General features: G+C 42.3%; 2 protein-coding genes across 2 annotated transcripts in view; one reads left to right on the top strand and one right to left on the bottom strand.

Annotated features, from left to right (window-relative positions):
- Nucleotides 1-2,616: 2,616 nt before the first annotated feature.
- On the bottom strand, nt 2,617-5,855 carry mbd4 (methyl-CpG binding domain protein 4). Its single transcript, XM_076266056.1, has 7 exons — nt 5,595-5,855; nt 4,786-5,381; nt 4,582-4,647; nt 4,269-4,403; nt 3,741-3,890; nt 2,935-3,038; nt 2,617-2,838 (listed from the first exon to the last, which is right to left on the bottom strand). Exons 1-7 carry the CDS (start codon nt 5,711-5,713, stop codon nt 2,764-2,766), a joined length of 1,245 nt encoding a protein of 414 aa, XP_076122171.1. The 5' UTR covers nt 5,714-5,855; the 3' UTR covers nt 2,617-2,763.
- Nucleotides 5,856-5,940: 85 nt separating this feature from the next.
- ift122 (intraflagellar transport 122 homolog (Chlamydomonas)) overlaps nt 5,941-16,487 on the top strand; it is a 33,280-nt gene continuing 22,733 nt past the window's right edge. The window contains exons 1-13 of the mRNA XM_076266055.1: nt 5,941-6,097; nt 6,677-6,743; nt 6,859-6,943; nt 8,602-8,680; nt 9,018-9,094; nt 9,605-9,671; nt 10,144-10,290; nt 12,110-12,185; nt 13,345-13,536; nt 14,187-14,325; nt 14,499-14,701; nt 15,540-15,677; nt 16,384-16,487. The exon at nt 16,384-16,487 is cut by the window's right edge and continues 61 nt beyond it. Of these exons, the coding sequence (XP_076122170.1) occupies nt 6,039-6,097; nt 6,677-6,743; nt 6,859-6,943; nt 8,602-8,680; nt 9,018-9,094; nt 9,605-9,671; nt 10,144-10,290; nt 12,110-12,185; nt 13,345-13,536; nt 14,187-14,325; nt 14,499-14,701; nt 15,540-15,677; nt 16,384-16,487 (1,433 nt within the window). The 5' untranslated portion in view covers nt 5,941-6,038. The remainder of the gene's footprint in view (nt 6,098-6,676; nt 6,744-6,858; nt 6,944-8,601; nt 8,681-9,017; nt 9,095-9,604; nt 9,672-10,143; nt 10,291-12,109; nt 12,186-13,344; nt 13,537-14,186; nt 14,326-14,498; nt 14,702-15,539; nt 15,678-16,383) is intronic.

Below are 16,487 nucleotides of genomic sequence, written 5' to 3'. Positions count from 1 at the left end.
TGTGGAGGAGTATGGCGCGGAGTAGCCAACACTAGTAGCTATAGATGCTCACATGGTGCGGTTGTCACACGTGATCTGTAGCTGTAATCTAATGCCCTCACATCACCTAATTGAGATCTTATACACGACAACCTAATAGAGACCGTTACTCATCGGCAATCTTCCCAGGAAGTCACACAACCAATTAAGCAATGATGCTAGTGCCGAGCACATGCTGTGCTTTTGGAAGTGTGCCATTTCCCTCATTCATATTAGCACCTTTTTTCTGGCTGTTATGTCCAGATTAAAAACACACAAATGTTTGCACAAACTTTCACATTTCCACAAACTGCATTTTTAGATACTAATTCCATATATATATACAAACACTGGCAAAGAGTATCTCATGAAACATATATTAGCAATATCACTATACCCAGGGTACGTGGATGTCAAGAAAAGACTGATACTTTGTATGGATTTGACAGGACTGAAATAGTGACATCCTGCATGATAGGCTGTTTTCCTGCTTAGTTTAGATATGTGGGGGGTATATGCAATCCCCCAAGAGGATAATACACTGTAAGTATCTATTTCCTTTGCCAGTCTTAGACTCAACAACTGATGGCATTTTCCCAAGACTCTTATGGGGTCCATGTGAAAACTTTCCTGTGGACATGTGTGTGTGTGTGTGTGTGTGTGTGTGCATGCATGTGTGGCTGTGAAAACACAACTGTGTATGTGTGATGCACATAGAAAAAATGATCAATCACAGGTGTTCTTCATTCGCTCACACACGTACACACTCATATATATATATATATATATACACACACACACACACACACGGCTCTAAAATACCAAAACGCCTCCTGGCCTTAAACGCATTCTCATTCTGCTGACACCTCATAATCATCATGATGTCATCATAGTTGGCCAGCCTGCTTGGATTTGCCCATGATGATGATGCGTCGTCTCCCACAAAGAGATCGGTCCATCCCAGTGATCACACATCATCACATATTGATACGAGAAGTTTTCATATGCACTCTCCTGCCTTGTTGAAAGCGCCACGCTTTCTGTCAATGATATTTGTGTTTGGTCCTTCTCACCGTGACGAGAAGTGTAGTTGAAGTGTTGCCGTGTGAATACTGTATGCTTGCCAGACCCAAGCTCCCTCTCCCCTCACATTAGAATCATAGGAGAGACTATTCTGAGAGACAGAGTGGGTCCAAACACTCTGGATTTCCTTTGAGTTTCTCACTGGAGTTCTGGCTAATGTCACTTCTTCACTCACTGATGTGGTTCACTTGAGGACTGGTTTGGAGGGCTTTGGTTGGGGTGGTGTTTGGTGGGGGGTGGGTTTTCCCTCATACTGAACCATGTTAGTGCGCCTTGCCGTTTTACATAAAGTATTACTCTGTGTTCAGGAGACTCTTATTTTTGTATTTCAGGACACCAGCAAAGGTGTTCAGTGGTTGAACTCTGTGTACGTATGGAGCGAAAGTTTTTTGAGAGAGGTTTGATAAATTAGAGTGCATTATGGGAAAGGCATGAGCTCAAAAAGATAGAGGAAAGAGGATGTTTCCAGTGACCTCAGACATGATACCGTCTTTGTTCTGTGTAAATACTCCCAAATGCTGTCAATATCAATGTTTAAAATGGACAAAATGATTAGAATTGACATAATTAGAACTTCAATAATTTATATACTGGAACATGTGCTATCTTGTACATATTGTGTCTGCATGAATAAACATCGTTCCGAGTCATAATTCAAAACTCTTTTTTATCAATATCTGATACCTCATAATAGCCTGGCAAATATTTGAACATTTTAGCACAATCTCAATCGTGGCTCATGTATATTAAACAAAATACATTCCAGTTGGGGTTGTAAAGGATTTTTGACATTTATAAAATCCTATGATTTCATTTATTGACCTACACCTGGCATTGTGTTTGTGTAAAGGCAGTTACCCCTCCAGACCCTCTTAAAAATGATTCATGCATATCTGGTTACAAACATTTTTAACAAGGCAGTTCTGTCCTTACACTTGCTGCTGAAACAAATTCTGTTTTGATTTCTACAACATCTTTACAAAAGTAAGTGGACTTCATCTTCAAATTGTGCACACTCAAATATGTGTATGTGGTGTGGAATTCATAGGTTTTTCTTCAGAGTAAAATTTGTTCTTGCAAAATGAAAATAAACTCAGCCCATGCATACACAAACATGTACTGTCTATTCACAATTATAATTATACAACCTGCTTGTAACTCAATTATGTTGAATAAAAATGCTACTAAATAGTGCATTATTGTTTCATGTCTATGTTGTGTTTTTATATTAACCATAGTACACATACAACCCCCCCTTTGCCACTCAATGGCATCCATTGTCATCATTTTGTAACCTGCCTAACTGCGTGTGGCATATAAATGATTAACCTAACTACTAAAAGAGTGGGGGGATGTTGAGTGTATTTTTCTTGCATGCAAGAACAACTTCTGCAGAAAGCAAAATTATTTCTTCTCAATTATCCTTACCCTATTACAACTAACAGTCCACAGTTAAATACGACTGTTTAGAGTAAAGACATTCTAAATATCACAAATTTAGGAAACAACACAACATTCAAACTACACCACAGACATATGTCATTTTATTGTTACAATTTTAGTTTAAAGCTTTTTGTCTCTAAAATGCATGGAACTGGAAGAACACATATAGCAATGAGTGTATGTAGACCAGCATACACCAGGGAGTCCTTTTCCATTTTTTCAGATTCCCAAGGCCTGATGATTTTCCCATAGCCACGCGTGATAGTCGTTCAGCTTGTGGTCATCAGGCGTCACCTGCAACAATGTGGCTGGGCAGTCTGTATGTGTTTCCTCTTTTATAGATGAAGGCATCTAGTGGGTAATGCATGTGTTAAGATTTGCGTCTCTCACCTGTTTCCACTCCTCCACACAAAAGATGCGGTAAGAGTCATTTCCGTATTTGCCAATTCCATGGAGCTCAATGGGATACCTCCACTGCTTGGAAAGAAACTCATCTGATGAGGAGACAAATTAAAACACATGAACACAAATGGATGAAGCTGCCAACACTTACAACATGGCCACCAATAGTCTAAGTGCAAAAGTAAAGTGCATTTGAGCATCTAAGAACACATAGGCTATCCTGAGGGGAACACACATTTCACTTGCACAACAGATCAACTCAAGATGTTTGGTTTTCAGGTTTGGATAGTTAAAGTTTGCCCTAGGGAGGAATGTTGTTGCGGGAAAGTTGTGATGTTCTGTCTTCCACTGAAATATGTGGAGCTGTGAAAAGACAACTGATTGTTCTCATGTTTAGCACATCTAATCAAGACAATATGTGTGACAATTAATCGATTTTTAATCAAACATGCCATTTGAACAAATTATTTGTGCGGCTTGCAACTCTGCCCCAACGGTTAATCTTGTCACCACCATATTGCCATCATATGATTCTTATATTCAGGTCATCCTCAATGTTTGGCAGACTGTGAAGCTCATCTAACAGGACTGCTGTACTTCTCAGGCACTAGGCATGCTCACCAATCAGAAGTGGCCCCCAACTTAAAGAGAAATTTGGAATATTGAACTGAAGCTTGACTTTCATATATATGGCAAATCAAATCACAATCTCAATATCTGTCAGAAAAATCACCATTAGATATTCCTATATTGTGCAGCCCTATGTGGTTCTAATGTGTGCACAACAACCTCACCAGAGAACCGGATCAGGGTTTTGGCTCTAAGTGTGTTGAGGCCCAGTGGTTGCAGAAGATCGGCCAGAGGTCTCCAGTCACTTTTCCTGGTCACCTCTGCAGTTGGGAAGCGGTCGAAAAACTGCCACAGCACAGGCAATGCCATTTTACCTGCACAGACAGTACAAGCTATACTTGTAAAATACTCATGGTAATAATACAGATCGCAAGGGAGGTGCATGGAAAATGTATGTTAGCAGTCAACACTTTCAGTAAATGAGAACTTCAGCATACAACATTTAAACATGTAATTACATTTAATAAAAAACAAAAAAAACATTCCAGGAAGCTGTGGTGCAAGCGGTTCAGGTTCAGGTTTGATTCCAGCCTGCGGTGAAGTCCTGATCCCACCCCATCTCTCTCTCCCAATGCGTCCTGTCTCTCTACTGTCCTATCAAAATAAAGGCAAAAGCCCCAAAAAACATACTTGGGGAAAAAAAAAGATTCTAAAATTAAACTGAATCTGTTATATGTAATTATTATATTTACCACTGGTCTTATTGAGGAAAATAGTTGCCACCAGGAGTTTCCACGGGTCATGAAAGAGGGTTTCTTGAACCAGGTTGAATGGTGAACGAGGAGGGGTCCATTTCTTGAATGCCTTCCGCTTGGGAGGACTCAAGCCTAAACGAAACAGAAATAGCACGTCTTTTCATATTTCATTATCTTGATTAATTTATACACATACACATTTTATATTCATGTTTCATGTGAGGATGCTACAGCTTGGATTATTTATCACACACACTATCCAGTATATGAGTGTACAGGAAAGTATTTACAAAGATGTAAGATTTCTCACAGGCTCTCAGCGATTTTCCACTGAAGTAAGGACTACGCGTGCGTTTATCCCCAGCCAGGCTGGTTTCTAAACAGGAACAACAGAGAAACACACAGGATTTCACTGACCAGTGAGTGAGTGACAGAAAACAGCATCATAGGATAACTCCAGTCAATTTGATATGTTTTCATTTTTAAATTATTGGTTTGTGAAGCAAATGCTCACTGCTGCTCCTGATGGGGGAGTGGCATTTGGATTCCCCAGCGATCTGCGACGGGACTTGAAGCCTCTCCTCCCCTTCAGTGGGCTCATCTGTTTGCCCCTTGCTGATACTCTGCTCACTTTCCTTATGGGATTCAACAGTCCAATCTTCTCTTGTCCTCTCCTCTTGCTCCTCTGCAACTACCTCCTCTCCTTCACTCTCAGACGGAGACTGCACACTCAGGCTAGGTGCTGATGTCTCAACAACATCAGTCTTTTCTGAGTTGTCATTATCATGACATGTATCCCTCCCGTTCATGTTCAGCCTCCTCTCCACCACTTCTGTGCATTTCTCCTCTGCTTTGGCCTCTGGGGTCTGTGGTGCTGCTGAACCATTCAGTTCAGAAGAGAAATACCGTGAGGCATCACTGACCAGTTCACGACTTCGCCGTTTTCTGGTTTGGTTCTCCCTTGGTCTCCCTGATGGTGCTGGTTTCCCATTAGTCACAGATACTGCAAAACTTAAGTCACTCTGTGGCAGAAGCCCAAGTGTACTGCCCTCCTGTGAGAGCAGGTACTCTTGCAAAGATGTCCTGGACCTAAAGCGCTTCCCCTGTGGACTACAAAGTCAAGGTTGATTTTACGTAATAATGTCCAAATCACCTGGCCAAAAAAGTATATTATTAAATTCACTGACTGCATTGTAGCCTAATATAACAGGCAAGATTAAAGCAGGATGTGCCACATCTCCATGAAAATAAAGACATAGGACTCTCACTTGTACACTGAACACACTGTAGCACCAAGACTATATATCCATACGTTATCCGTACCTAATGATGTAGACATCTGTTTTCCCAGCAGTTTTCCCCTCTTTGCGCTGTCTCACTTCTCGGGTCCAACCCAGAGGTAGACTGGTGTCAGCGACTTTAACTTCGGCTTTAGCCATCATCACATCACTTGCTACTTCTCGTGTAAGTTCATGACTTGGTCAGCACGGTCATCGTAGCAATCCTTTGTGACTTAAGATATCGCCAAAGTGTACTGAAAGGAAAATACTAAGGAACATCTAAAACAAATGCAGACGGATTTCCGCTCTACTTCTTGCGCATGGGCTACTACTACTACTGTAGGCGCGCATGCTCGCTTCGCTGACTGTCATGTAAACAAGCCACTTGGCTAGCTAGTTAGCATAGCTACTTTTTGCATCAGTAAGAAAGAAGGGCTACAGATTATCTAGCGAGCTTTTTTCTAACAACGTTATTTGAATTAAGACCATGAGAGCCGTTCCAACGTGGATCGATAAAGTGCACGACCGTGACAAGGTTGAGCAATGGTATGAACAACTGTATTTCTTTTACTCTTATGAAATGTCTTGTGGCTAACATTAACCACAGTTAGCTAACGTGAAAGGTGGATAGCAACGGCGGTTACTATGTAAACTATTAGAGGATTTGCCCATTGAAAAGCTAACTTAGCAGGATAGCATATAAATGGGATGGGAAACCAACCAGATGTTTTGACGTGCACATAAATTTGGTTCTTGCCAAATCTGTCTCTATACCTGTATTTATTATATGATCTTACTAGAATTAGATTAGATAGGTCATTTTGTGTAGATGACGTTACAAATGGTGACCAATGTTTGCTAACGTTGTCAGTAGCTGCCAAATTACTGGTAGCTTACATTTTGATAATGTTGGCTAGAACAGTCTACAGTGTTGAACAAAATAAAACAAAACAATGGAAGTAACTTATGTTATATTATGTTATGCAACTTAATACATTTTGTTAAGTTAACATCAACGTTAGATGTTACTGTCTTGTATTGCTGTATTGCAACAAATTGCATTTAGAAAATGGGCACATGAGACTTGATTGTTGTGCTGTAACTACACATTTCTCCCTACTGCAGTATTTATGATATAGCCTTCAAACCGGATGGCTCTCAACTCATTGTAGCTGCAGGAAACAGGGTGCTGGTTAGTGATGCTCATTATTCAAAATTGATAATGACATGACTGAGAAATGGATAGCCATACTTGCATCCTTTATTTACTTCAGCACATTCTTAGCAACACTTGTGTTGTGTTTCAGGTGTATGACACATCTGATGGGACCTTGATACAGCCTTTAAAAGGACACAAGGACACTGTCTACTGTGTGGCCTATGCTAAAGATGGTTAGTAGGCCTACATCACTGCAAGTAAAGATAGCTTATAGTCCAGGCAAAGTAACCCATTTTGGAGCCAAAAATAGAACTAATTGTAAAATAATTTTTTTCAGCATAGATCATTTCTATGAGGTGTCCAGAACAACATACTAAAAGTCCTAAGAAATCCTAGTTGAGGAAATATGTTTAATTCTCATCAATCCAAGATGGGTGCCAGTATAAGGCCACACAACAATACACCCCTATGGGAGTATTTTCTCCCTTTACGTCTATCAAAAAAAAACTTTACACAATGAAAGTATCCATGAAAAGTAAATTTTTTTGTATTACAAGTTTCTTTGAAAATGAATTTGAATATGCAAATGAGCTGTACACTAATCAAATATAGGCCCCCATAGGCTTATTTTTTCCCTTTACTCCTACCACAATAAAACTTTACACAATGAAAGTCTACATGAAAAGTAAAACATTTTGTATTAGAAGTTTGTTTGAAAATTAATTTGAATATGCAAATGAGCAACATACTAATCGCATATGCCCAAAATACACCCTGATGGGCTTATTTTTTCCTTTACTCCTATCACAATCAATCCTCGCAGTGAAAATATATATGAAAGGTAAAAAATTTTTTTTACAATGGGTACAATGAGACATGCCCCACCCTCCTCATTAGTATGCTGTCCATGCATAATACATTGGGTATTGGTAAATAGTGTATATGGCTAATACCTTTTTGGGCTGTCATGTCATGAGGAGGGTGACAAATGTCAAAATCCATGTTAGTTCACATCTTGAGGGTATATGCTTTCAGACAATATATGGTTTAGGTGGTTTAATTAGTTTTCTCTTCATGGTACAGCCCAAAATGTATCAGAACACACTTAATTTACCAATACCCCATGTGTTATGCATGGGCAGCATACTAATGAGGAGGATGGGACATGTTTCATGTCATGTTAGATCACATCCTGAGGGTATAAGCTTTGAGAAAATATATGGTTTATATGGTTGAAACAGTTTTTCCTAAATGGCACAGAACCAAAGGTATGAGCCATATACCCAATTTACTCATACCCTATCTATTATGAATGGGCAGCAAAGTAAAGGGGAGGTTGAGAAAGGTCAAAACCTATGTTAGATCACATCCTGAGGGTCTAACCTTCCAGAAAATATATGGTTTATATAGTTAAATCAGTTTATGTGGTAAGAGTAAAGGAAAAATTAAGCCTATTTGGGTGTATTTTGGGCATATTCGATTAGTGTATAGCTCATTTGCATATTAAAATACATTTTCAAAAAAACTTGTAATACAAAAAAAAATACTTTTCATGGCTACTTTCATTGTGTAAAGTTTAATTTTGATAGGAGTAAAGGAAAAAAATAGCCCCATTGATGGTGTAGGCCTATTGTTGCCTGGTCTTCTTGGCACACATCTTGGATTGATGAGAATTTAACATATTTCCTCAACTAGGATTTCTTAGGACTTTTAGTATGTTGTTCTGGACACCTCATAGAAATGATCTAAGCTGCAAAAAATTCTTTTACAATTAGTCTGTCGTAAAACGCTACTTTGCCTGGACTATTATGGCAGTACAATTTCATAGATCAGTCTCTTTCCTTCCCCTCTTCTAACTCTGCTTATTCTGATGACTTTTTTTTTTATTTAGGAAAGCGTTTTGCGTCAGGTTCTGCTGACAAGAGCATCATCATCTGGACATCAAAACTTGAGGGAATTCTTAAATATACGTAAGGCTGCTACACCTGATCAGTGAAGTGTACCCGCCATCTTGCACGTACTGTATTCTAATTCTCCTTTAATCTGGCATGTAGATTTTGAAAATTGGTTATTTTCATAGTGGTCTGTAGCCTTTAGGGATTTTTCTTTGGTTAAGTACATAACTGTTTTGTTTAAAATACTTAATTTGCCTGTCACTGGTACTTTTAGTGGCTTTTAAAACAAATAAAAATGAATGACAGGCCCAAGTGTGTATTTTAGAACATAGTTTGAAGAATAATGACAGGTGTCAACATTTTTGAATGATTTTGCTTTGCCTTTTTCTTTGTTTTACTTTGTATCTCTCAGACACAATGACTCCATTCAGTGTGTTTCGTACAACCCTGTTACTCATCAGTTGGCCTCCTGTTCCTCAGGCGATTTTGGTAAGCGGAGCAGCCAGTGTACTCACAAAGCCTCTCTTCTAAAAAGGAGGTTAACCACCTGACAGCCAAGTAACATCCAGAAATCATCCTTGATACTGAAAAAGTTTTAATGGTGTCTAGTTTTAATGATAATGTAATTGTTTATTTCTATTGCATTTCCATTATTTATATTGACATCTACAGTATTTATTTAGCAGATGCTCTTTATCCAAAGCGACTTATGGTACATGTGTCTCAAGGGCACAACGGTGGAAGTCGGGAATTGAACCCATAACTTTTCTGGCTACTGCAAGCTAGCCTTAACCACTACGCTACCCCTACCCATTATGAAAAGTTTGATTTGTGATAATGTGTAAATCTGATGTTTGCAAACTTTGTATACCTTTGCCAATGTAATCTTTGCTTGTAGTATGATATACAATAGGAGGAGCACAGCATTTATAAAACAGGATCTGGGAATGTGTTTTTCCCCCTCCTGAATTCTTTGTGAAGTTGTTCTGTTTCCTGCAGGTCTGTGGTCTCCAGAGCAAAAGTCGGTAAACAAACATAAAGTCAGCAGCAAAATCACATGCTGTGGGTGAGTTGCCATGTTGTGTAAGAGCATCACCCTAGGAAACAACCTTGCAGTTCAATGTAACAGGCCTTTTTTGTAAGCTTTTAAGGAGGAAAGCCAGTCTTGGTTGAATTTTTTTTTGTCACAGTTAATTTCAGTTGTTAATTTGAGTTGAAAACAAAATGCTGAACTCACATCTTGTCAGACAAGAACAGGGTGTAGCGTCGAAGCTTTATAAATACATAGTAAATTGTATGAATCAGATTTACATACCAGTATCCATCCATCTCCTTTGGTCTAGAGTAAAATCAGGGACTGCAGTGTTAAATTCTCTTTTATTACAGTTTTCTTATATTTCTATATATCTCATTATAACCAGTAATATTTACACTCAACATATTCTTTGCAAAGATATTTACTTTGACAGAGACAAATATTTTGATGACAGATTGCTTGATGACAGACGTGTGTGTGTGTGTGTGTGTGCATAATACAGCTGGACGAATGATGGGCAGTACCTGGCTCTGGGCATGATGAATGGGGTTGTGAGCATCCGCAACAAGAACGGAGAGGAGAAGGTGAAGATCGAGCGGCCGGGCGGATCCTCCTCTCCTATCTGGTCCATAGCCTGGAACCCCTCAAAGTAGGACACCACATTCTTCTACAGTCAAACACACAGCCACTCCTCTGTACCGTGGTCACCGTAACCCCATCCCGTTTTATCACTCATTTAGTGTAAACACACACACACACACACACACACACACACACACAAACTGTAGACTGAGTGGTCATGTTATTGTACATCTGAAATAGTCTCACCATGACAGTGGCAGGTCCCTAGTGTATGAGGGGGAGAGTCAAGGAGAGGGGATAGTAAGTTCAGCTCATGGGAATGGCGGGGGCAGACTGCAGGAAATGCCAAAAACAACACAGCCACTCACTGGTGATAGCTAGGCCAGTGTGTGCTTATGGCCAGCAGGGGGAGCTGTTTCATCACAGATAGAGCCCTGAGCCGCAGCCATGATACAAGTGCCTCCCACTTTAAGATCTAAGCTACAGGTGTTGGTAAGTGGCGTCAAGTACATGAAGTGAAAGTGATGATTGAGTGATGTTGATATGGAGCCAGGATTAGTGCAGAGAGTAGTTGTTAGCTGGGTCCCCTGGCAGTGACTGGCAGATGTGGACGGCCTTCACCAACTGGGACGAGGCGGACCAGGAGACTGTAGAGGAGGGCAGCTGCCTGTCGGACGAGGAGCTGGAGGCTCTGGGCCTCCTGCTGGACAGGCCAGAGAGCGGCAGGGAGACAGGCAGTGTGGCAGAGGAGGGCCAGGCAGAGAGATCAGGGCAGGAGACAGACGAGGAGCTGCTGCTGCAAGAGGTGGACAGCTGTGGGCCACTCAGGTACAGTAGAGACACACCGTGAGCTCCACAGCACTGAAACAGCTACTTTTCCACAGTTTCATTTAAAATTAACATTTACTTTTAGTTCTTTGGGTTTGGTTATTGGGTTATAAAGTTGGTTATTTAGAATTGAGAATCATTTGATCATGAGATTTTTATGAACTTCATGACAGGATATTTCCCTACATATAAATAGTTAGATTATGATGCAGTTTACCCCAATAGTAAGACTTAAGATACTGTTTTTAACAAATTATCAGGTAGGAATGTATCAGGCAAGAATCCACTGAATCTTATGGTATCACTGATGACACAAAAAATAACAGTTCTCACTTACTTCTTTTGCACCTCTTGCATTGCCCACAGGCACGATATACCAGATCAAAGCTACATTAATGTTGGTGTCAGCGATTTTTGTTGAAGTTAGCTGTTTTGAAATTCAAAAACCAAACCGATACACTCTTGTCCTTCTGTGTTTGCCCCCAAACATCCACATTTATTCTGGTTTGACCAGGGTGCATGATTGACAGCAAGATCCTTTTCCTGATTGGTTGACAATCTTTGGTTCCCTCTTTGTCTGTATATTGGATATGAGTTGTGTCTTTCTCCAAATGCGTTGTTGTCATGAAGCAGAATGTGTCCCCCGAGCATATTGGGGTCAGAACATGAGATGAATGGGTCCAAAAATATTGATAATTTACCTCAACTTGAAAATTACTAACTTGCCTTATTTGCCTGAATGGTGGGGGACGTTTCATCATGTTTTATATGAATTAGATTAGCAAGCCTCGTATATAGTCCAGCAAACAATACATTGGCCTCAGGCAGATTTGGCTATACTGTATAAGTAACAATGTAATAATGTATTAATTCATTCATCTGCTTAGTAGCTTATCTCATTCCCTGGAAGCGATCTTGATGTTATCATAGACCAAATGAACTATGCAGGCTATGAATGTTGTAATGCGTGTTTTGTGTATGTGTTTAATAATGTTTCAGACATGCTCATTGAATATATTGCAAAGTGCCTAAGAGATGTCTGTATGTAATTGCCACAGGGATGAACACAATGATATTTTGGCAGTGGCTGACTGGGGCCAGAGACTCTCATTCTATCAGCTCAGTGGCAAGCAGGTCAGTGCTGGCTACATCCACATTTTCATGACTGCTCATACGGCACAGATGTATTTGAATTAAGTGCTCTTCTCAGTGCTGACATTGCCGATGATGCTAAATCTCTTAATTATGATCAAATGGACACTCTTAAGCTTTTGATTAATGGGCTTCCTTTATGAGATGGAGATTACAGGTTCAACTTCCAGATGAATGTAGAGCTCAGAATTCTGTCTTGCATTCACCCTGATCATCGTTGACCCATGGTGTTGTCATAGCAACAGCATAAAAACACAAATACATCGTTACAGGAAAAGAATGGGAGAAGGGGCTAGGGGTAGCAAGGGGCTGTGAAACCACGTCAGACATTTCAGAAATCCCTGCTGGTTAGACTTGCTGCTGCTGAGGAGCTTGTGCCGAGCTCTCTCTCTCTCTCTCTCTCTCTCTCTCTCCCCCCCAGGGATTCATGGGAGATGTAGTAATTACATGGGTAAATATGCAGCTCATTAGGATTCCGTGGAAAGCCTAGGCCCTGTGCTCCCTGTGTCCCAGCACCCTCTCCCCTCCCCTTCTGCCTCTCCTCACACTCCAGACGGTTTTCATTAGCGCTCTATGAATAGTGTCTGTGAAAAAAAAGGGGGAAAAAAGGGATTGTTGTCCGAAGTGGTTGTATTTCGGGGTGGGGGTACTGTCAGCCATAGCTGTGCTCCACTGAGGAGAAACAGATGCAGCAGTGGCCAGCTCCAACATAAGACTTGTGCAAACAGACCTCGAGTGTCTGCACAATGGAACCCATTTAGAGGAATGATCTCCTCTCTTATTTTTTTCACCTCTCTGTCTTCTGGCCCGGCACTCCAGGGGACAGCTAAATGGATGCTTTACGGCTTTGATGTGAGGAGGGCTTGTCTTCAGACAGGACCCAGAGCCCTGTGTCCTCCCCTCGCCCATCTCTCGGCTTTACTGCCGCTAGCCTCGGTTCTGAAGCGCGGCTCCTGACTGTCCTGCCCTCTACTGGCCTCTGCTCCCCTCCCTGCTGTAATGGGCCCTGGACTGGCTCTCGCCTGCGTGCTCTTCCCACAGTTTGCTCAATTCAACTCGCCCTCCTGTCTACTCTCTCTCTCTCTCTCTCTCTCTCTCTCTCTCTCTCTCTCTCTCTCTCTCTCTCTCTCTCTCCCCGCAGATAGGGAAGGACCGGCTCCTGAACTATGACCCCTGCTGCGTCAGCTACTTCTCCAAGGGCGAGTACATTGTGATGGGGGGCTCCGACAAGCAGGCCTCGCTCTACACCAAAGACGGCGTGCGCCTGGGCCCCATCAGCGAGCAGAACTCCTGGGTGTGGACCTGCCGCGTCAAACCCGACTCCAACTACGTGGTGCGTACACACCCAGTACCGACCCGACCCAGGGTGGGCTGCCTGCCTGTCTGCCTGGCTGCGGGTGTGACTCAGGGCTGATTAACAAAACCAGATTGGGATTGATTATTTATTCACTGAGGCCACACACTCATGCGCCTGTCTGTGTGTGTTTGGACCATAAGGTTGGCTTTTGAATGTGGTCTCACACCTCAGTTGTCACGTTATTTGCACCTCCAGTCTGATCCATGAAAGCGCCCAGGATCCAGATGCTTGAATCCTATATATAGCAACATCATGTCAGGGATTCATGGGTAATTTAGGGGAAGCATATCTGGGTGAGAGTTTTTGCACTGTTGCAAAATCAGTGCTGAATATGGGGTGGCAAGCTGTGAAGTGAAGGCAAAAGGAGAGGAGATTAAGATGTGAAATAAGAAATGCTCGATGTGAGAGACTCGCCCTTCTTGAGTCTGAAAGTCAGACTGTTGAGGACAGCGTGTTGACTGAGTGTTATCTTGCAACATCTAAATGATACATAATGAATTTATATTTTTGTTATATTTTTAACTTTGGAGAGTTTGGATTGTGGCGATCATGGGAGTTCATGTTGCTGTTTTAGCTCAGACGGTCGTCATGGGTGATGGTGTTGTGTTGCCTTTTTGCGTGTGCAGGTGGTAGGCTGTCAGGACGGCACCATTGCCTTCTTCCAGCTGATCTTCAGCACCGTTCACGGCCTCTACAAGGACCGCTACGCCTACAGAGACAGCATGACCGACGTCATCGTCCAGCACCTCATCACTGAGCAGAAAGGTAGAGACTGACCCGCCAGGCCACTGCACACACACTCTACGCTCTGGCCTGACAGAGGACATCAAATCTAATTCTCTCTTTCTCTCTCTCTCTCTCTCTCTGTTTTTCTCTCTCCTCTCCCTGCCTCTCTGTCTGTCTCTCTCTCTCTCTCTCTCCCTCTCCCTCTTTACCAGTGAGAATAAAATGCAGAGAGTTGGTGAAGAAGATCGCCATCTACAGGAACCGGCTAGCCATCCAGCTGCCGGAGAAGATCCTCATCTACGAGTGCTACACGGACGACTCATCGGACATGCACTACCGCGTCAAGGAGAAGATAAGCCGGCGCTTCGAGTGCAACCTGCTGGTGGTGTGCTCCCGCCACCTCATCCTCTGCCAGGTCAGACCCACTGCCCTGCCCAGCACAGCACCCTCGGCCAGGGCACAGGAGTGGGCAGTGCTTAGTGTGCTGTCTGCCTTTCAGCTTATCATTCGTCTTTGGCTCACTGTGTCTCCAAGAAATCTATATGACTATCCATTCAAACCACAGCTAATGCCAAAGAATGTTATGGGAAGCTTACCAAGCCATAGTCCAGATTTTCACGTCAGACTGTATGTACATACACACACACACACACACACACACACACACACACACACACACAGAGACAGACAGAGACAAACTCATCTGTGGTTTTTCTGATAGACAGCTTTAGATGGTGTGCCTTTGTGTAAGTGTGGATTTCCTTAAAACATGTTTAACACTGCGCTGAGCTCTCTATAAATCTCTATCCTGAATGGCAGATGTTTTGTGTTTCCTCCACAAGCCACGGTCTGTCCCGCCTGGTTCCCATCATCTCGCACCATGCTGTGTGTGTGTGTGTGTGTGTGTGTGTGTGTGTGTGTGTGTGTGTGTGTGTGTGTGTGTGTGTGTGTGTACGTGCATGAACAGTATTTGTGTTCTAATGTAATGATTGCTAGCTAGAGGAGGAGAGGAGAGGAGATTTCGCTGAAGGCGTTTTTGTGGTCAGCGACTGCTGAATGCTCTGCGATAGCACAAACATGATTCTGAGCAGGATCTAGCATCAGACCACAAATCACCTTTCCTCACATTACTGCTGAACTGTGCCTCACCCCCTGTCAGCTCCAATCAGGTCTGTATGTGCTAATCCAGAGTGTGACGTGTGCGCGCTAATGGGTGTGTTTTTTTATTTTGTGTTGTCATGGTGTCGATGTAGGAGAAGAGACTTCAGTGTCTGTCCTTCACCAATGTGAAAGAGAGGGAGTGGCTGATGGAGTCTCTCATTCGCTACATCAAAGTGATTGGCGGCCCGCCAGGGAGGGAGGGGCTTTTAGTGGGCCTGAAGAACGGTTCGGTGAGTCCCACACCGTTTTTAGAGCTTTGCCACCAACAGAGAACCGGTTCCGTTCTGGTTCACGCTCCAGATGTTGAACATTTCAACCAAATGTGAGTCAGTTCTGAACCGGAAAAGCTGATTTGGAGCTGGTACCAAAAAATACCCTTTTTTCCCTCTGAACCAGAGTGGACGTGTAATTTTTACATTTCAGTTATACATGGAATACTCTGTTGATGACGTTTTCTTGGTTCTTTTCAAAACTGGTGGAAATGCAGGCTGGGTCAATAGATAGCACCAAGGTTCAAAGAATTCTAAACAGAACTGGTTGAAGAACCAGTTCTCTGTTGGTCAAAAAATTCCCATTGATGTGAACACACCTTTTCTCTAAGCATTATGGATCATTGACCAGCATCTGCTTACAGTACAGCTCACCTATAGTCACACAACATCTTGAATGAATCTACTTCACACCAACATAAATCTATCACTGTGATATTTATGATTTCATTCATTCACTCATTTCATGATATCATTGTTGGTTCATCACTTGGGAATGCACATCTTACACAGACACACACTGTACCAGATACACACGACCAGATGAGATTAGTCACAGAGTGTGTGACCGCGGGAGAGAGCAATCAAGTCTCTACCGCAAACGCGCTCGCCCTACTTCCAGAGTATTCACGAAAAGCTGCCTTTTTTTTTGTTGCTGCGTGTGCAGATCTTGAAGATCTTCGTGGACAACCCGTTCGCCATCACGCTGCTGAAGCAGAGCACGTCGGTGCGCTGTCTGGACATGAGTGCCACGCGCAGCAAGCTGGCCGT

The sequence above is a fragment of the Alosa pseudoharengus genome, unplaced genomic scaffold (genome assembly GCF_046254945.1).
Source record: "Alosa pseudoharengus isolate Yale_2024_CS ecotype anadromous, Long Island Sound unplaced genomic scaffold, YU_APseudo_1.1 YU_APseudo_1.1_scf_4, whole genome shotgun sequence".
Classification (NCBI taxonomy): domain Eukaryota; kingdom Metazoa; phylum Chordata; class Actinopteri; order Clupeiformes; family Clupeidae; genus Alosa; species Alosa pseudoharengus.
This window is presented reverse-complemented; position numbering and strand designations above follow the sequence as displayed.

Excerpts from the sequence above, each read along its gene's own strand:
- mbd4 (XM_076266056.1), bottom strand. The coding sequence starts at position 5,713 with ATGATGGCTAAAGCCGAAGTTAAAGTCGCTGACACCAGTCTACCTCTG. Across the intron at positions 3,891-4,268 it reads TTTCCTCAATAAGACCAGTG|GTAAAATGGCATTGCCTGTG; the intron begins GTAAATATAATA and ends CTGTCTGTGCAG. Across the intron at positions 2,839-2,934 it reads GTGTGGAGGAGTGGAAACAG|GTGACGCCTGATGACCACAA; the intron begins GTGAGAGACGCA and ends ACATTGTTGCAG.